Here is a 24,457-nt window from a genome sequence, read left to right on the forward strand (position 1 = left end):
GGCCCACTACCTCTTCCAGAAGACGCTGAGTCTGGGCGGGAAAAACGGTGGCGGGGCAGGGCGGACCTGGAGTCCGGTCCGGGTGGAGGCTGGGAGCTGTCGCTTGGGGCTGCCCCAGGGTTGGCGAAGGGCTCTCTAGGGAAGGGGACCAGGCAGGGGGAAATTCTCTCCGGAGTGGTTTCTCATTGGTGAGGTGCTGATGGACGTGCAGGTTAGGCAGAAAGTGGGAGACATTCCACTTGAGCCCCAGTTCAATGCTGGGATCCTCTAACAGGTTCCCTAGCTTCCCTCAAGTTGTAAAACAGGAAAAATCTAGAATCATTGTAAGAGTTGAGGCTACCTAGTTCCACTATGGAGCCGATGTCCAGAACTGAAGAAGGTAGCAAGCAGTGGGAAGAAACCGGGCAATTTCCAGCTTCTGTGGTCAACTCTTCATAGTGTGGGTGTATATGTATACACGGTGTGTATATATATTTTGGTTGGGGTAGGGGGAGATGGAGATATGAAATTAGTTTAGAGAACACAAGGCTTAGCAAATCAAATGGAATATCCAAGGACAAGTTTTTTTTTTTAAAATTATAACCATCTAACCTTTTTGAATCATCCATATTATATTTATTATAATTATCCTTATTAGCACAATTAAGATTGTAATACACACATACATAGTTTGTCATAGTAATACATTTCAGCCTTACATTTCTATTTCTAGATCTAAAACAAAATGACTCTCGAATCTAGAAGAAAGTATGTTATAGACATAATGGTATTTGAGAAGACTTCCAAGAGAAGCATGATGAATACCACTTAGAAAAGAAGGAAAGGGCAGAGACCAAACAAGGACCACCCCAATACCTCTTGGACTTTATTTAATGTCATAATGTCAGAATAAAGGGAAAGATGAATTTTTTAAAAAAAAGAAGGAAAGGGTTAGTGCAGTGCTAGACGTAGTACATTGGTAATTAGTACTTTCTTTTTTTTTTGAGATGGAGTCTTGCTCTGTTGCCCAGGCTGGAGTGCAGTGGCTGGATCTCAGCTCTCTACAACCTCCATGTCCTGGGCTCAAGTGATTCTCCTGCCTCAGCCTCCTGAGTAGCCGGGATAACAGGTGTGTGCCACCACACTCAGATAATTTTTGTATTTTTAGTAGAGATGGGGTTTCACCATTTTGCCTGGGCTGGTCCCGAACTCCTGACCTCAAATGATCTGCCCGCCTTGGTCTCCCAAAGTGTTGGGATTACAGGCGTGAGCCACCGCGCCCAGCCAGTAATTGTTTATTCCATTGTAAATTCTCTCTGTAGGTAAAACTATGGGGAGCAATGAATGATTCTATACTTTTTCCTCCAAAGAAATGTGAACAAGCTCTGAGCCCTCTCTAGGAAGAAAAATATGCAAGTTAATAAAAAAGATAGTAAAGAAGTTGTACTTCATTTGAAGACAATATGCTTTTGCCATTCTTGTGGTCTTTGGAAACATTTTGAACACAAGCTGCATACCCAGAAACAAGTACAAGGAATTTTTATCTTTTCTCAAGGCTGGCTGTTTGCAGATATGGTGGTTGATTTACATTTATTTCTGGCATCTTGTTTTCTCATCTATGGGCTTTTATTCTCCCCTCACTAAAAGCTGCTAGTGTTCCCAATCAACAGTCCCACTGCACATTTTCTTGCAGACAGCTCATTGTCTTCACTTGAATTTACTATATTAGTTCCAAAGGAGACATTTTAAGTGTCAAACAGCTTTGGCCTTTTTTCTGTGAAATGTGCTAAAGTATCCTAAACTTAATTTTATTTTTTATTTTTATTTATTTATTTTTTTGAGACAGAGTCTTGCTCTGTTGCCCAGGCTGGAGTGCAATGACACGATCTCGGCTCACTGCAAGCTCCACTTCCCAGGTTCATGCCATTCTCCGGCCTCAGCCTCCCGAGTAGCTGGGACTACAGGCGCCCGCCACCACGCCCGGCTACTTTTTTGTATTTTTAGTAGAGACGAGCTTTCACCATGTTGGTCAGGCTGGTCTCAATCTCCTGACCTCGTGATCCGCCTGCCTCAGCCTCCCAAAGTGCTGGGATTACAGGCGTGAGCCACCACGCCCAGCCTAAACTTAATTTTATACAATTATATTTGATTGGCTTGTGCAACCTATTTTTCGAAGCACCTAAAATAATTTTTCGGAAGTTTGACATGGCTGTGAGTTCTCTGATACCAGGCTTTATACTGGATTGTAGCTTCAGAAACACCACGTTTCAGAGCTAAGGGACCCTCTAGTGGTGAGTAAGGAGAACTCCTCTAGCTCAGTGGGTGGCATGGGTTAAACGCTTGTAAAGGTTAAAAACTCTCATTCTGGATTCTTGCCTTAGGTTGTCAGCCAAGGACAAGGGTAGTTAATTGTTCTGCTTTTTTTTTTCTTTGAGACGAAGTCTCCCTCTGTTGCCCAGACTGGAGTGTAATGGCATGATCTCGGTTCACTGCAAGCTCCACCTCCCTGGCTCAAGTGAGTCTCCTGCTTCAGCCTCCTGAGTAGCTGAGATTATAGGCCACCGCCACTACACCCGGCTAATTTTTGTATTTTAGTAGAGACAGGTTTCACCCTGTTGGCCAGGCTGGTCTTGAACCCCTGACCTCAAATGATCTGCCTGCCTTGGCCTCCCAAAATGCTGGGATTACAGGCACGAGTCACCACACCTGGCTTTTTTTTTTTTTTTTTTGAGATGGAGTCTTGCTCTGTCATCCAGACTGGAGTTCAATGGTGCAATCTGGGCTCACTGCAAACTCTGCCTCCCTGGTTCAAGTGAGTCTTGTGCATCAGCCTCTGGGGTAGTTGGGATTATAGACACCTGCCACCACTCCCGGCTAATTTTTGTATTTTTTTGTATTTTCCGTAGGGATGGGGTTTCACTACGTTGCTTAGGCTGGTCTGGAACTCCTCACCTCAAGTGATCTGCCTGCCTTGGCCTCCAAAAGTGCTGGGATTATAGGCGTGAGCCACTGGGCCTGGCCAACAACTTTAATTTAAAAACATTATTTATTTATTTATTTATTTATTTATTTATCTTCTTTTCTTCTTCTCCTTTTTTTTCTTTGAGATAGGGCATCGCTCTGTCACACAGGCTGGAGTACAGTGGCACGATCACAGCTCACTGCAACCTCTGCCTCCCAGGCTGAAGTGATTCTCCCACGTCAGCCAACGGAGAAGCTGGGACTAGAGGTTTGTGTCCCCATACCCGGATAATTTTTGCATTTTTTGTGGAGATAGTGTTTCGCCATGTTGCCCAGGCTGGCCTCGAACTCCTGGTCTTAAGCAATCCCGTCTGCCTCAGCCTCCCCAAGTGCTGGGATTACAGATGTTAGCCACTGCACCTGGCCTATGTTTTCTTATTGCAAAATAAATTTTTTAATTATAGAACATTAGAAGATATTGATAAGAAAAAAGAAAATACTTCTTCTCACCATTAATTTGACTCATTAACACTTTGGCTTATATCATCCCAGTCTTTTCTTTCTAATTTAGTTATACAAGTGACTTTACATTAAAATAGTTTCAGAACAAAATTCTTTGTGCCTTTTTTTTTTTTTTTTAACAATTCCATTTATCCGGCTGGGCACGGTGGCTCACACCTATAATCCCAGCACTTTGGGAGACTGAGGCGGGTGGATCATGAGGTCAGGAATTCGAGACCAGCCAGACCAAGATGGTGAAACTCCATCTCTATTAAAAGTACAAAAATTAGGCCAAGTGTGGTGGCTCACGCCTGTAATCCCAGCACTTTGAGAGGCTGAGGTGAGCGGATCACAAGGTCAGGAGATCGAGACCATCCTGGCCAACATGGTGAAACCCCATCTCTACTAAAATACAAAAAATTAGCCGGGCGTGGTGGCGTGTGTCTGTAGTCCCAGCCACTTGGGAGGCTGAGGCAGGAGAATCACTTGAGCCCCGGAGGTGGAGCTTGCAGTGAGCCAAGATTGTGCCACTGCACTCTAGCTTGGGCAACCGGGTGAGACTCCTTCTCACAAAAAAAGAAAAAAAAAAAAAACCCGGGTGTGGTGGTGGGTGCCTGTAATCCCAGCTACTCAGGAGGCTGAGGCAGGAGAATCGCTTGAACCCAGAGGCGGAGGTTGCAGTGAGCTGAGAATGTGTCACTGCACTCTAGCCTGGGCAACAGAGCAAGACTCTGTCTCAAATAACAACAACAACAACAACAAGAGAACCTAATTACATTCATCCATTTTAAGTGTACAGTTCAATACATTTTCATAAAAATCTATATTTGTGTAATCAGTGTCACAATCTAGTTTTAGAACAACGCCTTGAAGTTCTCCCATGCCACTTAGCAGTTGTAGTCTGCTTTTTAACTTAATAAAAATTGAGGACATTATTCTTTTGTTCAAAATATTCTTTTACAACATCACTTAACGTCCTTCTGGTATTGTTTCATATAGCTGTATCATGCTTTACTGGACATTTAGGCTACTTTAAGTTTCATACTATTAAACATTTAATGGCTGGGTGCAGTGGCTCACACCTGTAATCCCAGCACTTTGGGAGGCCAAAGCAGGTGGATCACGAGGTCAGGAGTTCAAGACCATCCTGGCCAGCATGATGAAACCCTGTCTCTACTAAAAATACAAAAATTAGCCAGGTATGGTGGTATACACCTGTAGTCCCAGCTACTTGGGAGGCTGAGGCAGAAGAATCGCTTGAACCCTGGAGGTAGAGGTTGTAGTGAGCTGAGATCACGCCACTGCACTCCAACCTGGTCAACAGAGTGAGACGCTATCTCAAAAATAAAAAAAGAAAAAGAAAAAAATTAAACATGGTGTACATCTTTGTCATGAAATAATTTTGTACATTCATGATTATTTCTTTATGATTACTTTCTTTCTTTTTCTTTTTTTTTTTTTTGAAACGGAGTCTCGCTCTGTCGCCCAGGCTGGAGTGCAGTGGCCGGATCTCAGCTCACTGCAAGCTCCGCCTCCCGGGTTTACGCCATTCTCCTGCCTGAGCCTCCCAGTAGCTGGGACTACAGGCGCCCGCCACTTCTCCCGGCTAGTTTTTTTGTATTTTTTAGTAGAGACGGGGTTTCACCGTGTTAGCCAGGATGATCTCGATCTCCTGACCTCATGATCCGCCTGTCTTGGCCTCCCAAAGTGCTGGGATTACAGGCTTGAGCCACCGCGCCCGGCCTATGATTACTTTCTAGAATAGGAATTGCTGAGTCAATGGTTATAATTAGCTCTATCACTAAGCTCTGTGAGGTTAAGTCATTTTACTTGTTTGTTAAGTGTTATATGTTCAGGTCCTAGAACTAGGTCTGGCACACAGTATGCAACTCAGTTGATAATTGGTGAATGAATGGATGGATGAGTACCCTCTTGCTATACTATATTTAGGCAGAGAGATGCCAATTTATACTGTCATCGACAGTGTGTGACAATTTAATAGAAATAATGTATTGCTGTACATTTTAGATTTTCCAGGACAGATCCTACTAAAAAATATTCTGTCCTGTTATCTCACTGATGCAAGGAAAGATTCCAGGAACTGTAACATTTTGGCATCCAAATTATATCTCCTAGATTCCCTGTTATACCTACAGCCATATGAAAAGTCTCTTGTCAAGTCATAAATCTTGTTTTTACCTAGAAAATATGGCTACTTATCTATAAGGTTAGTTCTTCTCTCCAACATTGTATCTTTATGAATAATAGCAAGTATATTTAGACTCTTTTGACTATTCATGGTAACACTTGCAAAATTACCTCAAGGCCATTTCAATAAGCAGTTTTGGGGGCATTGCCTTCATTGCTTTTTTCTGGTATTTTATAATTTTACAGCGGTGCGCGGTGGCTCACACCTGTAATCCAAGCACTTTGGGAGGCTGATGTTGGCAGATCACCTGAGGTTAGGAGTTTGAGACTAGCCTGGGCAACACAGCGAAACCCCATCTCTACTAAAAATAAAAAATTAGCTGAGTGTGGTGGCACGTACCTGTAATCCCAGCTATTTGGGAGGCTGAGGCAGGTGAAACGCTTGAACCTGGGGAGGTGGAGGTTGCAGTGAGCTGAAATCACGTTGCTGTACTGAGCCTGGGCAACAGAGTAAGACTGTCTCAATTTTTTTTTTTAACATTATGAAGCATTGTCCCCATCAATATTGGACATATCGTTTCCTTTTTCTGGGTCAAAATTTTTCTAGAATAGTGATTTAAAAAGCATTTGTTCTATATGTTGAGTGTGATGGACTGGTTTGCACCCACACACCTGCAAACCAGCTTCTTGGACAACATTTACAAATAGTTGATCTCATCCCTTATATATATATTTTTTATCCCTTACATTTTTAGATCAGAATTGGCACAAGAAATAAAACACTTTGCCATCCTGACAGTAGATCAGAAGGTTAATATAGATTTAGTCTTGGTACATCCAGATTTCCTGAGTCCAAAAGTGGTCTGTCTCTCTGTGGGCAACCCTTGAGAACCACAGAAAAATACCCCAATGGGACTGGGCACAGTAGCTCATACTTGTAATAATACCACTTTGGGAGGCTGAGGTGGGAGGATCACTTCAGCCCAGGAGTTTGGGACCAGCCTGAGCAACATAGGGAGTCCATATCTCCACAAAAATAAAAAAATTAGCCAGGCATGGTGGGGCATGCCTGTAGTTTCAACTACGTGAGAAGCTGAGGTGGGAGGATTCCTTGAGCCCAGGAGGTTGAGGCTGCAGCAAGCCATGATTGTATCACTGCACACCAGCCTGGGTGACAGAGTGAGACCCTGTCTCTAAACAAACAAACACACCAAAAAAAACAAAACAAAACAAAACAAAAAACCAGTAATGGATGATACATACTTAAACATGATTGAAAGGGCAAATTTTATGGAATGTATATTTTACTATAATAAAAAATTATAATCCCCAAACTTGTAATATAGTTATATATGTGTTGCTTTATTAAATGCATTAAAGAACAGCAACAATAAATACAATGGATGTGATCAGCTATTCGTTTTTTGTTTGTTTTGTTTTGAGACAGAGTCTTGCTCTGTCACCCAGGCTGGAGTGCAGTGGTATAATCTCAGCTCACTGCAAGCTCCTCCTCCCAGGTTCAAGTGATTCTTCCACTTCAGCCTCCAAAGTAGCTGGGATTATGGGCGTGTGCCACCATGCCCAGCTAATTTTTGTATTTTTGGTAGAGACAGAGTTTCACCATGTTGGCCAGGCTGGTCTCGAACTCCTGACCTCAGGTGATCCGCCTGCCTCAGCCTCCCGAAGTGTTGGGATTACAGGCATGAGTCATCGCACCTGGCCGTGTTCAGCTATTTGTAAGAGCAATCCAGGTGTGCAGGTTGTAGCTAAGGAGCCTTGGGAATCGCCCATTTTTTTTTTTTTTTTGAGACGGAGTCTCGCTGTGTCGCCCAGGCTGGAGTGCAGTGGTGCGATCTCGGCTCACTGCAAGCTCCGCCTCCCAGGTTTACACCATTCTCCTGCCTCAGCCTCCCAAGTAGCTGGGACTACAGGCGCCCGCCATCTCGCCCGGCTAGTTTTTTGTATTTTTTAGTAGAGACGGGGTTTCACCGTGTAGACCAGGATGGTCTCGATTTCCTGACCTCGTGATCCACCCATCTCGGCCATCCCCAAATTTAATCAAGGTTCTTTAGGGCTTGCTGATCTTATTCCCTGAAACTGAAAGGTCATCCTCTTCTGCTGTCTCTAGTGTCTTTCACAAACAATTGAAAACCTAATCCAGTTTACACTCACCATAAACTCAGGTTTATTGCTTGGAGAGCCCTTAGCTCAGGTCAACTTTTCTCCTTCCTGCTGAGGCTTAGGCAGTCTTAAGCCAGGTAGGGGCAGCAGAGCATAGCTTATTGCTAGGGAACGAACAGCCCAGCATCTATTTACTGGTAAAGATTTAGGAAAGGGGGCCGGGTGCGGTGGCTCACACCTGTAATCCCAGCACTTTGGGAGTCTGAGGCGGGCGGATCACGAGGTCAGGAGATCCAGACCATCCTGACCAACATGGTGAAACCCCGTCTCTACTAAAAATACAAAAATTAGCTGGGTGTGGTGGTGGGCGCCTGTAATCCCAGCTACTCGGGAGGCTGATCCAAGAGAATGGCTTGAACCCAGGAGGCGGAGGTTACAGTGAGCCAAGATCATGCCAGTGCACTCCAGCCTGGTGACAGAGGAAGACTCCATCTCAAAACATAAACAAACAAACAAACAAACAAAAATTTACGAAAGGGAAACCATTTTATGACTTAAATGTTTTTACTGGTCAGAAACCAAAAGATGTCAAAATTTCCAGCTTCTAAGAATGTACTTAGACAAAAGCAAGAAACCATAATTTTGATAACTATGAAAAAGTAGTTTGTGATGAGCTGTTTAGAAAATGTAGAAATTTCATTACTGAAATCCCTTTAAACCTTTCCGTTTTCTTTTTCTTCCTGAGTCTGTGTCACATTCACTGGTATCTGATGAGGAAAAGGACCTGGAGTTATGGGAGGAATTTCTATTCACATAGGCATCATATAACCGTAAGTCCTTAGGAGAAAGTAGTTCTTGGCAAACATTCCAGGACCATGTATAAGTAGAAAAGGTGTCATAAAAGGACTCATTTCTAGAGTCTATCCCAATCAAATCCCCTCGGATCTTCTGCCAGAGGTTTAGCATTTCTTTCCGGTGTTCAAGGGCAATTCCTAAATTATAGGTATCAGTAGCTCTCTTCACCTGTAGTGAGAGACCAGAAGTTTATTGTAGTTACCTTAAAGTAGCTTTGATTTGTGGACCACAATGATAGATACCCCAAAAGTTATGTTCCTAGGCTACTCAAAAGTCACTGAGTCTATACATTGGGTGGTGCCTCGTGAGGAAATGTGAGCTAGGTGTTGATGGACAATCAAAATGTACTGCTTGGGAATAATGAGGTAATAAGAAATTTTATAAGGATATGAAAAATACAGTGGACTAAAATAGGCTGAAGTATGGGATGGAGATAGGCTATGGATATAACAGGAGTGCCAATTCAGTCACTCAATTCAGCCTGGGATAGGGAGAACTGACTGGGAGATGATGCTGAGCTGAGTAGGTCCTCAAGGATGTGATCAAATTGAGGGAGTGAGTGGTGAGGGGAAGGTGTTCCAGGGAGAGGGGACAGCATAAACAGAGACCCCCCAAGGCAGTAAATATCCTGGAAGTGTGGTAGGAGGGTTCAGGCAGTTGGTATTGCTGGAGTGTCAAGTTTAAAGTCAGAGGAATAAATAATGACAAAGGACAGGCAGGCCCTTACACTTAATCTTACAAGTCAGTAATCTCTGTGAGGCTAGCAAGACACTGTTCCTCAGTGAAAATCTTGCTGTAGTGAGCCACTGTTTCTAATGAGAGTGAAATAAATCCCTTAAGCAGAAAATAGAGTTGAAGTTGCCATCATTGAGAGGATGTGTTCACTTTTAAGCAGGACAGTGCCATGTTTGGCTCTTCATGTTGGATTATTAGCAGCTGTGTAGAGAATGGTTGGAGGATACCAGGTTGGCGACTGCCTCATCTAAGGCAGTGGTAATGGGGATGGAGTGAAGGGGACAGATTTGAAAAATGTTTTTTTTTTTTTGTTTTTTTTTTTTTGAGATGGAGTCTTGCCCTGTCGCCTAAGCTGGAGTGCAGTAGTGTGATCTTGGCTCATCACTACCTCTGCCTCCCGGGTTCAAGGGATTCTCCTGCCTCAGCCTCCCGAGTAGCTGGGATTACAGGCACCCCACCACCACGCCTGGTTAATTTTTGTATTTTTAGTAGAGACGGGATTTCACCATGTTGGCCAGGCTGGTCTCAAACTCCTGACCTCAGGTGATTTACCTGTCTTGGCCTCCCAAAGTGCTGGAATTACAGGTGTGAGCCACCATGCCTGGCCCTGAAAAATCTTTAAGAGAATGACAGTAGGCCAGACTTGGGGATTAGCAGATGTGAAGAATGAGGAAGGAACCCAAGTTAAGGATAGCACCTGGCCTTCTAGCTTCAGTGACTGAGTAGTTGCTATCAACTGAGACATATGCAATATACTCTTGCAACAAACCTGTACATGTACCCCGTGGATCTAAAATAAAAGTTGACCTTATTTGAAAACACACACACACACAACACACACACACACCACCTGAGATACAGAATTCCCAGGGGAGAGCCAGTTGGATGCAGAAGATGATGAGTTTTGTTTTGGACATGTTGAGTTTGTTATGTTATGAGACCCTGGGTAGAGGTAGAAATATTCATCAAGTGGTCAGTGAGATAAGACAGAAGTAGAAGAATGAAGTTAGGTTAGTGACAACTTTAATAGCAATCAGTACATAGGTGGCAGCTGAACCAAGGAGGATCGATTGAGATAGCCCAAAGAATACTTGCCCTAGCTGTTCTTTACCTAATGCCAAGATTTCCAGTGTATTAATACCAAACTATTGATCTTCTCAAGCTTCTTAGCCCTGGTGCAGCTGGTGCCCCAGGGCTAGAGGCCTCAGGATGTAAGATTCTTTCACCATGAATCTCTGAGTACACTACTCACTGTGACTGTTGGTCAACTACCTTAATTAGCTTGATATTTCTGGAATAACATAAATGAATGTCCCAGAAATAATAGTGAGTATAGCTGCATAGGTGAATAGCAGGATGAATAATAACACTTAACATTTGAATCCATTTGATTATAGAGAAAGAAATGGTGTTATCACAATGGGTAAACAAGAGAAACAATCTTGTCTCATTTTAAAGATATAGAGCAGATAAAAATTATCTTGGTTTTATGGTGTAGTATTGAAGTGGACAATATTTTTGTCAGTGATTTCTGGGAAGGCACTCCACAAGGAATACTCACGTGTTGTTTAATAGCAGTTTCATCAGCCACTGTACAAGTCTGCTTTTTCTTGAGTAGTTGATCAATGGTGATGTTATTTGAATAACCTGAGGCAGGGTCCGTAGACTTTATATTTGCTGCCTTTATGCATATTTTAAAAAGAAGGTTAGTAATACATTTTAGTTTGAATTATACAACAAAAAGACATAATAAATAAGTATATTTTATTATGGAAGGATTTGTACATAATTTATAAGATTATTGCCAAACCATTTGTTTGTTTGTTTAGACTTTTTCTGGGTCCCTCAGGAGTGGCATTTGCCATATGTGCAAAAATATCTGTATATCCTAGATGGTGCCCTAGGACTGGAAATGTTAGGTCAAAAGGTGTGAGGTCTGTCCTTTTGGTAATTATTGCCAAATTTCCTCTGTGGAGGGTGAACCAATTTACAAACCTACCTGTAACTTATGAGTATACCATGTTTTTTCATCTTGGTCAATCTAATATGAAAAGATAAATACCTGAGGAGAATTTTAACTTGGATTTTTTTTTTTTTTTTTTTTTTTTTTTTTTGAGATGGAGTGTCGCTCTGTCACCCAGGCTGGAGTGCAGTGGCATGATCTTGGCTCACTGCAAGCTCCGCCTCCAGGGTTCACGCCATTCTCCTGTCTCAGCCTCCCAAGTAGCTGGGACTACAGGCGCCCGCCACCACGCCTGGCTATTTTTTGCATTTTTAGCAGAGACGGGGTTTCACCGTGTTAGCCAGGATGGTCTCGATCTCCTGACCTCGTGATCCACCTGCCTCGGCCTCCCAAAGTGCTGGGATTACAGGCGTGAGCCACCGCGCCTGGCCTAACTTGGATCTTTTATGAGGAATGAAGTTGAATATTTTTTCATGTTTCTGAGAACTGTCTGTTCATACCCTTTGCCCATTTTTATATAGGTTAGTTTTTTTCTAATGAATTTGAAGTTCTTTGAAGTTAGCTTTTTGTGTTATGAGTGGAAACTGCAATTTTTTTTGGCCATATGGAGATTTTTGATCTTGAAGCAGTGGAATTAATAATATCTTTTTATTAAAAAATGCATTTGGCTTTTGTCTCACAGTTAGGGATGCCTTCCCAGAGTTTATTTCAGTATGTTTAAGGTTTCTTTTCTTTTTCTTTCTCTCTGACCCTCCATTTATTTCTTCTACATTTCATCCATTTGCAATTTGTACATAAAGTGTAAATCTCATTTTTTCCCTCAGATGCCTACTCAGTGCACTATTTGTTGAATAATCTATCATTTTCCTGTTGTGTTGAAATGTCATGTTTTCCTTAAGTTAAAATTCTCCACATAGCTCTATTTATTTTTGGACTTTCTATTTTCTTCCTTGGGTCTGTCTGTTAATTTCTTAATATCACACTTTTTTTTTTTTGGAGATGGAGTCTCACTCTCTTGCCAGGCCGGAGTGCATTGGCGCAATCTCAGCTCACTGCAACCTCTGCCTCCCGGGTTCAAGTGATTCTCCTGCCTCAGCCTCCCGAGTAGCTGGGACTACAGGTGCCCGCCACCACGTCCGGCTAATTTTTTGTATTTTTAGTAGAGATGGGGTTCCACCATTTGGTCAGGATGGTCTCGATCTCTTGACCTCGTGATCCACCTGCCATGGCCTCCCAAAGTGCTGGGATTACAGGTATGAGCCACTGGGCCCTGCCCATCAATATCACACTGTTTTAATGATTGAGACTTTTTTTTTTTTTGAGACAGAGTCATGAAAGTGGCTCATGCCTGTGATTCCAGCACTTTGGGAGGCCGAGGTGGGTGGATTGCTTGAGCCCAGGAGTTCAAGACCAGCCAACATGGCAAAACCCCATCTCTACTAAAAATACAAAAACTAGATGGGCGTGGTGGCGTGTGTCTGTAGTCCCAGCTACTAGAGAGGCTGAAGTGGGAGGATTGCTTAAGCCTGGGAGACAGAGGCTGCAGTGAACTGAGATCACATCACTGCACTCCAGCCTGGGTGACAAAGTTGAGACCCTGTCTCAACAACAACAACAACAACAAAAACCCTTGGGGAAAATTTGAAAAAACACATTAAAGTTATAGACAAGCAAGAAAGAACAACACCCTTATAATGTCAAACTTTTTTTTGTTTTTGAGACAGAGTTTTGCTGGAGTGCAGTGGTGGGATCTCGGCTCACTGCAACCTTAGCCTCCCGGGTTCAAGCAATTCTCCTGCCTCAGCCTCCCTAGTAGCTGGGATTATAGACTCACGCCACCATGGCTGGCTACATTTTGTATTTTTAGTAGAGACAGGGTTTCACCATGTTGGCCAGCCTGGTCTTGAACTCCTGAACTCAGGTGATCCGCCTGCCTTGGCCTCCCAAAGTGCTGGGATTAAAGGTGTGAGCCACCATGCCTGGCCTTGAAAGTATTTTTATTTACTCTCTCTCTTGAATGATAGTTTAGCTGGAAATAATTTGCTGTCCTCAATCTATGGATATTATTTGATTGTCTTCTGGCCTGTATTTCTACATGCATGAAGTCTCCTGTTAGTCTACTTTTTGTTCCTTTGTAAGTTATTTCTTTTTTCTCTCTGGTTCCCTCCCCTCCCCTCCCCTCCCCTTTCCTCCTTTCTCTCTCTCTCTTTTTCTTTCTTTCTTCTTTCTTTCGAGACTGAATCTTGCTTGGTGGCCCAGGCTGGAGTGCAGTGGTGCAATCTCGGCTCACTGCAACCTCTGCCTTCTGGGTTCAAGAGATTATCTTGCCTCAGCCTCCCAAGTAACTGGGATTACAGGCATGTGCCATCACGCCTAACTAATTTTTGTATTTAGTACAGACAGGGGTTTCATCATGTTGGCCAGGCTGGTCTTGAACTTCTGACCTCAAGTGATCCACTTGCCTTGGCCTCCCAAAGTGCTGGGATTATAGCCGGGAGCCACTGTGCCTGGCCTCTGGTTGCTTTTGAAGTGTTTTCTTTGTCTTCATTTTCAACTGCAATGTTTCAAGTTGGATTTTCTTTTATATATATTGCTCCAGGATGTTTTCTTCAATTTAAGAATTCATATCTTTTATCAATTTAGAAAAATTCTCAGTCATTCCTAAAAATACTCAGTCATTACTAAACATTTCTCTTTAATAGTTTAAAACATTTTTTACAGTCTTTTAAAGATCAATCTGCTATATCAAATTATTATGATACTCCTCTTGTTTACCTACTGACTTTTTTTGAGAGTAGATTATTTCCTTGTATGGCTTGTAATTTTTGTGAACCTCTTTAAAATAGATTTGAAAAGATTTTTTATATAAGCTGTGCAAACCTAGGATATGGATGTGTTTATGTTTGTGTCTGGCAGACCTCCCAAGGTAATACCAATCTAAAACCAGTTTTAAGGGTAATTTTACTGTTTGGCGATTTCATCTAATGTGGAAACTATAAATTCAGATTCTGAATCCATGCATGCTACAATCTTGAGTTTTAAATTCTTCACAGAATACTTTGTTCTCTATTTAGAGCTTTGAGCAGGCCAAGCTTCGCTATGGACTGAGTTTCTTACCCCTCCTTTTACTGAGAGGGCAATCCTTCCAGATTCTGGTTTCAATTCCAGTTGCTTACTTCCAGGGATCCACATCTCCTGACCCTGAATGGGCATTGAAACCCCAATCCCAACTCATCAGGGCCTAGATGTATAGGATCTACCCTACCACCCCTCTGCCATGTTCATTTTATGAACTTGTTATTCTGGCTTTAGGCACTCTCTCTCTTGCTTTCTGAAACATGGGTTTTCCTTTCTTCTGAATACATTTTTCAATGTTTGTCATTTTATTTCATCCAGTATTCATATTTATATATATTTATATTTTGTAGAAACAGAATTTTACCATGTTGCCCAGGCTGGTCTTGAACTCCTCGGCTCAAGCAATCCACCTTCCTTGGCCTCCTAAAGTGTTGGGATTACAGGCATGAGCTACCATACCCAGCCCTATCCAATATTTTAATGTGGTCATAGGGAGTCTGTGTGTGGGGTCAGGTAGTGTTCATGTAACTCAGTTACTTTCGGAAACTTGAAAGTACCATTTCTTTCTTTCTTTTCTTTTTTGTAGAGACGGGGTTTCACCATGCTGCTCAGGTTGGTCTCAAACTCCTGAGCTCAAGTGATCCAGCCGCCTCAGCCTCCCAAAGTGCTGGGATTACAGGCATGAGGAACCTGTGCCTAGCCTATTTCTTGGTTCTAATGAACATTTATTTTATTTAATTTTATTTTGAGATGGAGTTTTGCTCTTATTGCCCAGGCTGGAGTGCAATGGTGCGATCTTGGCTCACCACAAGCTCTGCCTCCCGGGTTCAAGTGATTCTCCTGCTTCAGCCTCCTGAGTAGCTGGGATTATAGGCATGTGCCACCACACGTGGTTAATTTTGTATTTTTAGTAGAGATGGAGTTTCTCCATGTTGGTCAGGCTGGTCTCGAACTCTCGACCTCAGGTGATCCACCCACTTCGGCCTCCCAAAGTGCTGGGATTACAGGCGTGAGCCACTGTGCCCAGCCTCTAATGAACATTTATAAATACATAATTATATTAGATTAGATGTAATATACTACATAGTATATTAGATATACTATATACGTATATAATTATAAACATAGTTTAATAGAAATAGCATTAAATGTAATATAATAGTTGTAAATGTAGTACATATATAGTAGATATAGATATAAATATACATATGTATGCAGGTAGTATAATGAATATAAATATGTAGTGTATTAGATGTAATATACTAGTAATATGTAATATATTAGATGGTAACAAGTGTTATGAAAAAAATCAGGAAAGGGGATAAGGTATTGGGGGTTGTGATTTTATTTGAATACATATATATTTATTTGTTCAAACATTTTTATTTTAAATTTATTTTTAATTAAAAAAATTTATTTTTAGAGATGGAGCCTCACTATGTTGCCCAGGCTAGAGTGCAGTGCATTCACAGGCATGATCATCGCACATTAGTCTTGAACTCCTGGGCTCAAGTGATCCTCCTGCCTCAGTCTTCTGATCAGCTGGGATTAGAGGTATGTATCATTGCACCCAGCTATTTAAATACTTATTTAAAAAATAATTTATTGGTCAGGCATGGTGGCTGACGCCTGTAATCCCAGCACTTTGGGAGGCTGATCACCTAAGGTCAGGAGTTTGAGACCAGCCTGACCAACATGGTGATACCCTGTCTCGACTAAGAATACAAAAATTAGCTGGGTGTGGTGGCGCATGCCTGTAGTCCCAGCTATTCTGGAGGCTGAGGGAGAAGAATTGCTTGAACCTGGGAGGCAGAGGTTGTAGTGAGCCAAGATCATGCCACTGTACTCCAGCCTGGGCAACAGAGCAAGACTTTGACTCAAAAAAAATTTTTTTTTAAGTGAAAATTCATGTAACATAAAATGAACCAAGTGAAGTGAACAATTCAGTGGCATTTAGTACAATGACAATGTGGGGATTGTGATTTTAACGGGGTTGTTAGGCCTCCTGAAGTGATATTTGAGACAATACCTGAAAGAGGTGATGGGAGAGCTATGATGCAGCTCTCTGGAACAACATTAGAGCAGAAGAAATAGCAAAGCCGTAGACCATGAGGTGAGAGCGTGTCTGGTCTGCAAGAGGAAGAGTAAAGAGGCCTTGAGGATGGAGTGGAATGCACTGGACGGTGAGCAGTGGAAGATGAGATTGTTGGATAGGCAATGAGAGCCTAGATCAGTGATGGCCAATAACATTTTCCTCAATAATGGAAATTTTCTATATTTCTGTGTTGTCCAGTATAGTAGCCATTAGCCACATATGGCTATTGAGCATTTGCAATGTGATTGGTGTGACTGAGGAACTGAATTTGTAATTTTATTTAATTTTAATTAATTGAAATTTAAACAGTTACCAGTGCTACAATTATTGGAAGGCTCAGGTTTTGATTGTGTGGGACATTGTAAATTATAAAAATTTTGGTTTTCATTCTGTGTGATATGAAAAACCATTGGAGGGTTTCAATCTGATTTTAACAGAACCACTTTGGCTGCTGGGTTGACAATTGATTGAAGGGGACAATAGTAGAAGCAAGGGGACCATTTAGGAAGCTATTGACATTATTTCTGCTGAGATTATTAGAGACAATCTAGCATATAGTATGCTCTCAGGAAATAAAGTATTTGTATTACAGTATTCTTTCCTCTAAAAAATATTGAGTTACCTATGGGCCAAATTCTATTTTAGATGATAGGGATACCTCAGTGAAAGAAATACAACCCTTGTGTACATGAATGTTATATTCTAGTTGCAGAGATTGACAATAAACAGACAAGCACCTGGGGTGGAGGAGTAGTTGAATGTTGGGACATAAGTTTAAAGGAGGATAAATGTCCTCTTATTTCCATCTTCTCAGTGGTATTTTCCTTTGGGTGTTACTTCATTTGGAGAAAGACAAAGTCTGAACTTGAGGTCATTTGTGACAGTGATACCCTGCTGGGCCTCTTAAACTCTATGTGTGGAGGGGTCTTCTAGGAATTGTATAGTGATGTGAACAACACATGGGCCTCTGGAACCCAGAGCTCCACAGGGTAGTCTGGCCTCCAGTTAAATTTCCATTCTGTTTCTCAGGCCTAGAGGCCTTATCTGGGGTAAGGCCAGAGTCTCCTGAGAGATTATCCAGAAACTTGGGCATAGTTGCTAGAGACCTTAAAACTCTAGCAAAAGTATATCTTGGGAGGGCGTGCAAAAAGACTAGAGTCAACAGAACTTGAAGCAAGGCCAGAAGGTGCAGCTGGGACCATAAATGGGAATCTAGTTGAGGGCAGGATGGCCCCTCCATCACAGCACTGCTCTTTTGGGTTGTGGGCCTGGTCTTCTCATCTCATGGTGTTTGCCCAACCACAATCTAGAGTGGATGGAGGGTGTCCAGAGTGCAGCTGCTGGTCCCTGAGTGGTTGGGGGAGCATTCAGAGATAGGATTGGAGAAACTTTTATTGTTATTATTCCTATATTCCCCATCCCCAACCCCAAACCTGTATTTTTTAGTAAGTTTATTTGTTGAAATTAAATGAAATGTTAACACCTGGGCTTAAATTTGGGCACATGGGTATGGCATCTGGTTTGAAAATAATGACTAAAACTATTTGTTGTAAAAAGCATGTTATTAGTTCTTTTAAGTTAGTGCTTAAGAATCCAAGTATTTAACTAATGTGACATAATCTAAATCTCACCTGTGTTTTCCAGTCTCTTTTATGGAAAAAATAATCCTCAAAGAAATTCAAAGGCTCCTTTCTTCTTAGCATCTCTAATTTCTGCATGTCTTTGAATGGCTTTCCCATCACCACCCCATCCACATTAGGGAACAATGGAAAGATGGGTATTTTGGAATATGGGCTATCTGAATGGGAATTGCATCCTAAAAAGATAAAAACAAAAATGGTATCACAAACAATGTAAGAAATTCACATAAAAGACCAGCATGTGGTGCCTGTTTTGCTTTGTCTATTCTTCTCAGTGGCCATGGCCCTCATTCTTCACTCTCCTGCTTCCACTCCCAACCCATTCACAGACTCTAGGCTTCATCAGGCGTCTGAGGATTCAGGTTACATCTACATTTACTTTCAAATGACATCTATGTGACTCAGAGTGGTCACTCAGAATAGGCTGTGGTTCTGTTCTTAAGGCATTTGGGCTCTAGTACTTCTTTCTGACCAGTCATATAAAAATACATCCTTTACAACAGTAGAGAGAGAACAAATGGCTCTTACTCTTGAGCTCTTCAAGAAATTTAAATAAATCCTTTTCTTTCATTATTGCAATCCGGGCAGCATTAGCAAAGGCAGCCATGCTTGAGCTTGGAGGTGTGCATATGTCTGGCTTAAGTGTCCTTTTTCCATAGCCCATAGTGTAGGGACTCCACAACATTCCTGGGCCAGTATGCTGGAATTTTCTTTGGAAATAGCTTTAAAAAAAAGTAATTCGGAAATGGATACAAAGAGATATAGGACAAAAATTTTAAAAAGTCAAGTTGCTAGTTACATATGCTGAAGAAACTTATTTTAAATCTAATTTGCATATTTATTCAATAATATTTGAATGTCTATTTCTGTGATATTTATAGAATATCTACTGATACCTTCCACAGGCCATTTGACTATTTATATCTGTATTCCTTGGCTTTTGGTCTCCTTTTTTTCCCCAAGCCTTCCCAGAGTTTTTGTTTTTGTTTTTTTTAGAGAGAGATGAGGTCTTGTTATGTTGCCAGGCTGGACTGGAACTCCTGGGCTCAAATTCTCCTCTCTCCTAAGCCTCCTGAGTAGCTGGACTATAGGTGCCTGCTATCATGTCCAGCTCTGACCTCCCTGTTTTGTTTAGAAAAATACTTATGAATTATGATCCTTGACAAACCCTTAAGTGGTACCAGCTTGAATACAAACATTAATGATTATTACTTAGTGTTAGGTTTAAAAATGCAAATTTTGTTTTAAGTTAAAAGAAATTCTAATTGCAGAGAATTTGGAAAACATGGAAAAGTATAAAAAAGAAAAGAAAATACTACCAGTAAGCTTATGATCTGGAGTAAATCACTATTGATTGCTTTTCTTTCTTATCTTTTTTTTTGGGAGTGTATGTGTAAGAACACACTTAGACGTGTTACTGGGCATTTTAGGTTACACATTCTTTGAGAATTAGTACAGCTGGCAGGCTGTATATGATAAAGGACTCTGATCCATAGTATAAACATCTGACTTACAAACATGCATACCTTAAATATTAGTGACTGTGGTGGTAAGTGATCAGCTTCCTCCTTGCTGCCAGAACAGTGAACTTCTCTCTGCAGCTATGGTAGGGATCTGCTTACTGCTGCTGAGGTGGAAGGACTTGCTTCTCACTGCTTTGATAGTGGAACCTCTCACATCTCAGTGTTCTGAGTAGAAGAGCATCACTTTATGCTGTCTCAGAGGAAAAGGTGTAGGACCTTGCTTCTCATTAATACATAGGTAGATTTCTTCCTGTTACAGCAACAGGAGGCTTCACTACTCTCTGGGATGGTGACAGGCAGCCTTTCCTTTCCTCTCAGGAAGAGGGAAAGGACTTATTCTAAATGTTGGGGCTGAAGCAGTGGTTGGTAGGAAATGTGCCTATGGTGTTCTGATTAGAGTCTGACTTATGATCAGATACTTTCTTCCCTAGCCTTGAACCCAACCATCTACAATGTCATCACTTGCCTCTGAAAATAGCATAAGGCTAGTTTCTCTTAATGTAACTTAATTCCTACCTGGTCCTTCAAGGCTCAGTTTTTCTTTCCCTCAGAGTATTCTCTATATACTCTATGGCTCTGAGTGTTGTCTTCAGCACCATTGGGAAAATACAAATTGTGGGAAATACAAATTCTTGGCCCTGACTACACACCTATTAACTTAGAAATCCCGTAGCCTAGCAATGTGTTTTAACAATCACTCCAGCTGATTCTGACACAGTGCAAGTTTGAGAACTTCTGCTCTAGTCTATGGTTTCCTTTCTTCCTTGAAATTCTAGTCTTTGCTTAACAATTTATGTCACATTATATTTTATAAGTAATTGTTTCATGTATATTACATACCAAGACTAGTGGCTTGTGTTTGTATTTGCTGTTTTTATTATTATTATTATTATTATTATTTGAGACAGAGTTTTGCCCTTGTTGCCTACACTGGAGTACAATGGCGCGATCTTGGCTCACTGCAACCTCCACCTCCTGGGTTCAAGCGATTCTCCTGCCTCAGCTTCCCGAATAGCTGGGATTAAAGGCAGGCACCACCATGCCTGGCTAATTTTGTATTTCTAGTAGAGACGGGGTTTCTCCATGTTGGTCAGGCTGGTCTTGAACTCCCAACCTCAGGTGATCCATCTGCCTTGGCCTCCCAAAGTGCTGAGATTACAGGCGTGAGCCACCGTGCCCAGCCTGCTATTATTATTATTATTATTATTTTAGAGACAGGGTCTCATGGTCCCCCAGGCTGGAGTACAGGGGTGCAAGGCTCACTACAGCCTTGAACTCCTGGCCTCAAGCAGTCCTTCTGCCTCCGCCTCCTGAGTAGCTGGGACCACAGGTGCAAGCCACCCTGCCTGGCTAATCTTTAAATTTTTTGTAGAGAGTTTCCCTACATTGCCCAGGCTGGTCTTGAACTTCTGGGCTCAAGTGATCCTCCTGCTGTGGGCTCCCAAAGCTTTGGGATTACAATAGTGAGCCACCATGCCTAGCCTGTATTTGCTTTTAATAATGATATAATTTTGCTAGATTTGCATATCTCTGTTTCACAGAATTCCTGGGCATATCTAAAAATACAGGAAAGATACTCTTTGCCACACAATATTACGAAGTACAATAGAAGAAAATAGGGCCAGGCGTGGTGGCTCATGCTTGTAATCCCAGCACTTTGGGAGGCCAAGGTGGGAGGATCACCAGAGGTCAGGAATTCAAGACCAGCCTGGCCAATATGGCGAAACCCTGTCTTTACTAAAAATACAAACATTAGCCAGGCGTGGTAGTGTTGGTGCGTGCCCATAATCCCAGGTATTTGGGAGGCTGGGGCCAGAGAATTGCTTGAATACTGGAGGCAGAGGTTGCAGTGAGCTGAGATCATGCCATTGCACTCTAGCCTGGGTGATGAGAGCAAAACTCTGTCTTAAAAAAAAAAAAAAAGAAAGAGGTATAATAAAAGAATATATATTCTATAAACCTATATTCACAATAAAAGATCAGTCTGTATAGGGGCCCAGATGTCCTGGGCAAGCCCAGTCTTTACTCATTTCCCTCACCCACTTCCAGTGATGTTCTGGCTTGTAGTACGCTTTTCCTCTGCTGAGGTTTCACACATTCCTGACAGTCCAGTGAATTCACTGACACCATTGTAACTGTGTAATCCTGGGCATATTATTCAATTTTTAAGGTGCCTCAATTCCCTTATCTGGGAATGGGGGTAATGATAGTATCCACTTCATAGTGTTAAATGAAATAATACACATAAAGACTTTAGGGTGGTATCAGGAGCATAGTAACAATTCAACATATGTAAGGTGTTGTTATTTCTCTAGTTCCTTGCAATATCCATGATCAAACACACAGGACTTTTATATATTTCACTTTTTGTTTTCTTGAAGAGATCTATCCATCTGGAATGGTTTCAGTGCATAGTTATTGACCCAGAGTTATTCTTCACCACCATCCTAGGGAGGAAGTCCCTTTGTCTGTCTCCTTTTTGGATATACTGTTTCCTGGATCCTATGTTTTCCCTTTTTTTTTGAGACAAGGTCTTGCTCTGTCACCCAGGCTGGAGTGTAGCGACCTTCTGGGCTCAAGCGATCCTCCTGCTTCAGCCTCCTGAGTAGCTGGGACTACAGGCACATGCCACATCTGATTAATTAAAAAAAATTTTTTTTTTGTAGAGATAGGATCTCCCTATGTTGCCCAGGCTGATCTTGAATTCCTGGGCTCAAGTGATCCTTCTGCCTTGGTCTCCCAAAGTCCTGGGATTATAGGTGTGAGCTGGCTGTTTTCCTACTTATTATGTATACTCCCTCATCTTGGTGGGGTGTATCCCTCAATAGCTTCCTAACGAAGAATGCATAAGTACATTTTTTGAGGCTTGGTAACTGGAAAGTGTCTTTTCTTTTATACTTTGCAGTTTGGCTGGGTATGTTGGAAATCATTTTTTCTGAGGCACTGTTACATTATTTTCTGGCTTTCAGTGCTGTACTTGAGAAGTCTTATGTTTCCTTTTCACATGCAGAAAAGTAAATTTTTTTCCTTATTGGAAACTTTTAGCATCTTATCCCTGATGTTCTGAAATGTTATAGTAATGTGCCATGTGTGGGTATGGGTCTTTTATCATTCATTGTGCTGGACATTCAATGGATACTTTAAACCTACAAACTCATGTATGTGAGTTCTGGGAAATCTTCTAGGACTATTTCTTTGATAATGTCCTGCCTTCATTTGGTTTTCTCGTTCACCTTTTAGAATGCTTACTATTTGGAATGTTGGACTGATTTTCTCATCTTTTCTAACGCTGTTTTCTCTTTTTCCAAAATTCTGAGAGATTTTCTTAATTGAAATTTTCACTTCTGCTATTCTATTTTTAATTTGCAAGAACTTCAACCTTTTTCTTTCTTTTGACTGTTTCTTTTATATAGTTTCCTATTCAAATTTCATGAATGCAAATTAACCCTCATATCTTGGAGGATATTACAATAATTCTTCTGTATCATGTATCATGCATTATCTCTACTTCTTTTTTTTTTTTTTTTTTTTTTTGAGGCGGAGTCTCGCTCTGTCGCCTGGACTGGAGTGCAGTGGCCAGATTTCAGCTCACTGCAAGCTCCGCCTCCCGGGTTTCCGCCATTCTCCTGCCTCAGCCTCCCGAGTAGCTGGGACTACAGGCGCCCGCCACCTCGCCCGGCTAGTTTTTGTATTTTTAGTAGAGACGGGGTTTCACCGTGTTAGCCAGGATGGTCTCGATCTCCTGACCTCGTGATCCGCCCGTCTCGGCCTCCCAAAGTGCTGGGATTACAGGCTTGAGCCACCGCGCCCGGCCTATCTCTACTTCTTTAGTTTGTTCTTTCTTTTTTTTGTTCTTTCTTTCCTTCTTGTTTTAATATTGCTTTACTATTAATCTAAGATTAATAATCTAATAATAATCTTCCTTAAATATCTTTTTTAAAAAAGAGATGGGGGTGTCATTATGTTGCCCAGGCTGGACTTGAACTCCAGGGTTCAAGCGGTCCTTCTGCCTCATACTTTCGAGTAGCTAGGACTACAGGCATGTGCTACTATGTCCATCTCTTAAATGTCCCTTGATTTCTTGGATGTCTATTCATATTTTAGAATGAGAGTAAGCACTCGTTAAATCCAATTGGAAGCTTTTTGGTGTGTTAAATCTTATTGGTGGGAGCTCTACTGTCAGATAATTGGTTGGAGCCTTGTTTCATCAAGGGACTTTTTAACTGTGAGTGTGGGTTTTTTCTCTTGGGCTAGTCAATGTCCCTGAAGACTAATCTACAATTTTACTTGGGTGGTATAAGTCTAGCTTCCAACACATTGGGAACATGGAAGGAGAAGAAGGCTAGTGGGAGGTCTTGCCATTCAGTAAGTACATTTTCTTTTCTTTCTTTTTTGAGACAGAGTCTTGCTCTGTCCCCCAGGCTGGAGTACAGTGGCCTGATCTCGGCTCACTGCAACCTCCGCCTCCTGAGTTCAAGCAATTCTTGTGCCTCAGCCTCCCAAGTAGCTGGGATTACAGGTGCGTGCCACCATGCCTGGCTAATTTTTGTATTTTTAGTAGAGATGGGGTTTCACCATGTTGGTTAGGCTGGTCTCAGAGCAATCTGCCTGCCTCAGCCTCCCACAGTGTTAGGATTACAGGTGTGAGCCACTGTGCCCAGCTCGCTTTGCTTCCTCTACTTTCCAGAGCTATTTTTCTTACCTCTTCATTTGTCTCTTGACCATCAGTCTGTCTTTCTACCAGACTTTTCCATATACTATTTCCAGGTCAAACTCCGCCACTCCTCTATCAAAATCCTTCTTCCTCACTGCTCCCCTCTCCCAGCACTTGTAATGGCTCTCCAGTGCTTGGAGGAAA

The 24,457-nt window shown here is 41.8% G+C and overlaps 1 protein-coding gene across 3 annotated transcripts in view; it reads right to left on the reverse strand.

Moving 5' to 3' along the window:
* Positions 1 to 8,377: 8,377 nt before the first annotated feature.
* The window catches only part of EFCAB3 (EF-hand calcium binding domain 3), a 169,101-nt gene continuing 153,021 nt past the window's right edge, over positions 8,378 to 24,457 (reverse strand). For all 3 annotated transcript variants that reach the window (XM_033184090.1, XM_033184093.1, XM_033184091.1), the window contains 4 exons: positions 18,605 to 18,798; positions 18,068 to 18,252; positions 10,862 to 10,981; positions 8,378 to 8,733 (listed from right to left, as the gene is read on the reverse strand). In XM_033184090.1, the coding sequence (XP_033039981.1) occupies positions 8,410 to 8,733; positions 10,862 to 10,981; positions 18,068 to 18,252; positions 18,605 to 18,798 (823 nt within the window). In that variant the 3' untranslated portion in view covers positions 8,378 to 8,409. The remainder of the gene's footprint in view (positions 8,734 to 10,861; positions 10,982 to 18,067; positions 18,253 to 18,604; positions 18,799 to 24,457) is intronic.

This window comes from Trachypithecus francoisi, unplaced genomic scaffold (assembly GCF_009764315.1).
Source record: "Trachypithecus francoisi isolate TF-2019V2 unplaced genomic scaffold, Tfra_2.0 Lachesis_group20, whole genome shotgun sequence".
In the NCBI taxonomy this organism is placed as follows: Eukaryota; Metazoa; Chordata; class Mammalia; order Primates; family Cercopithecidae; genus Trachypithecus; species Trachypithecus francoisi.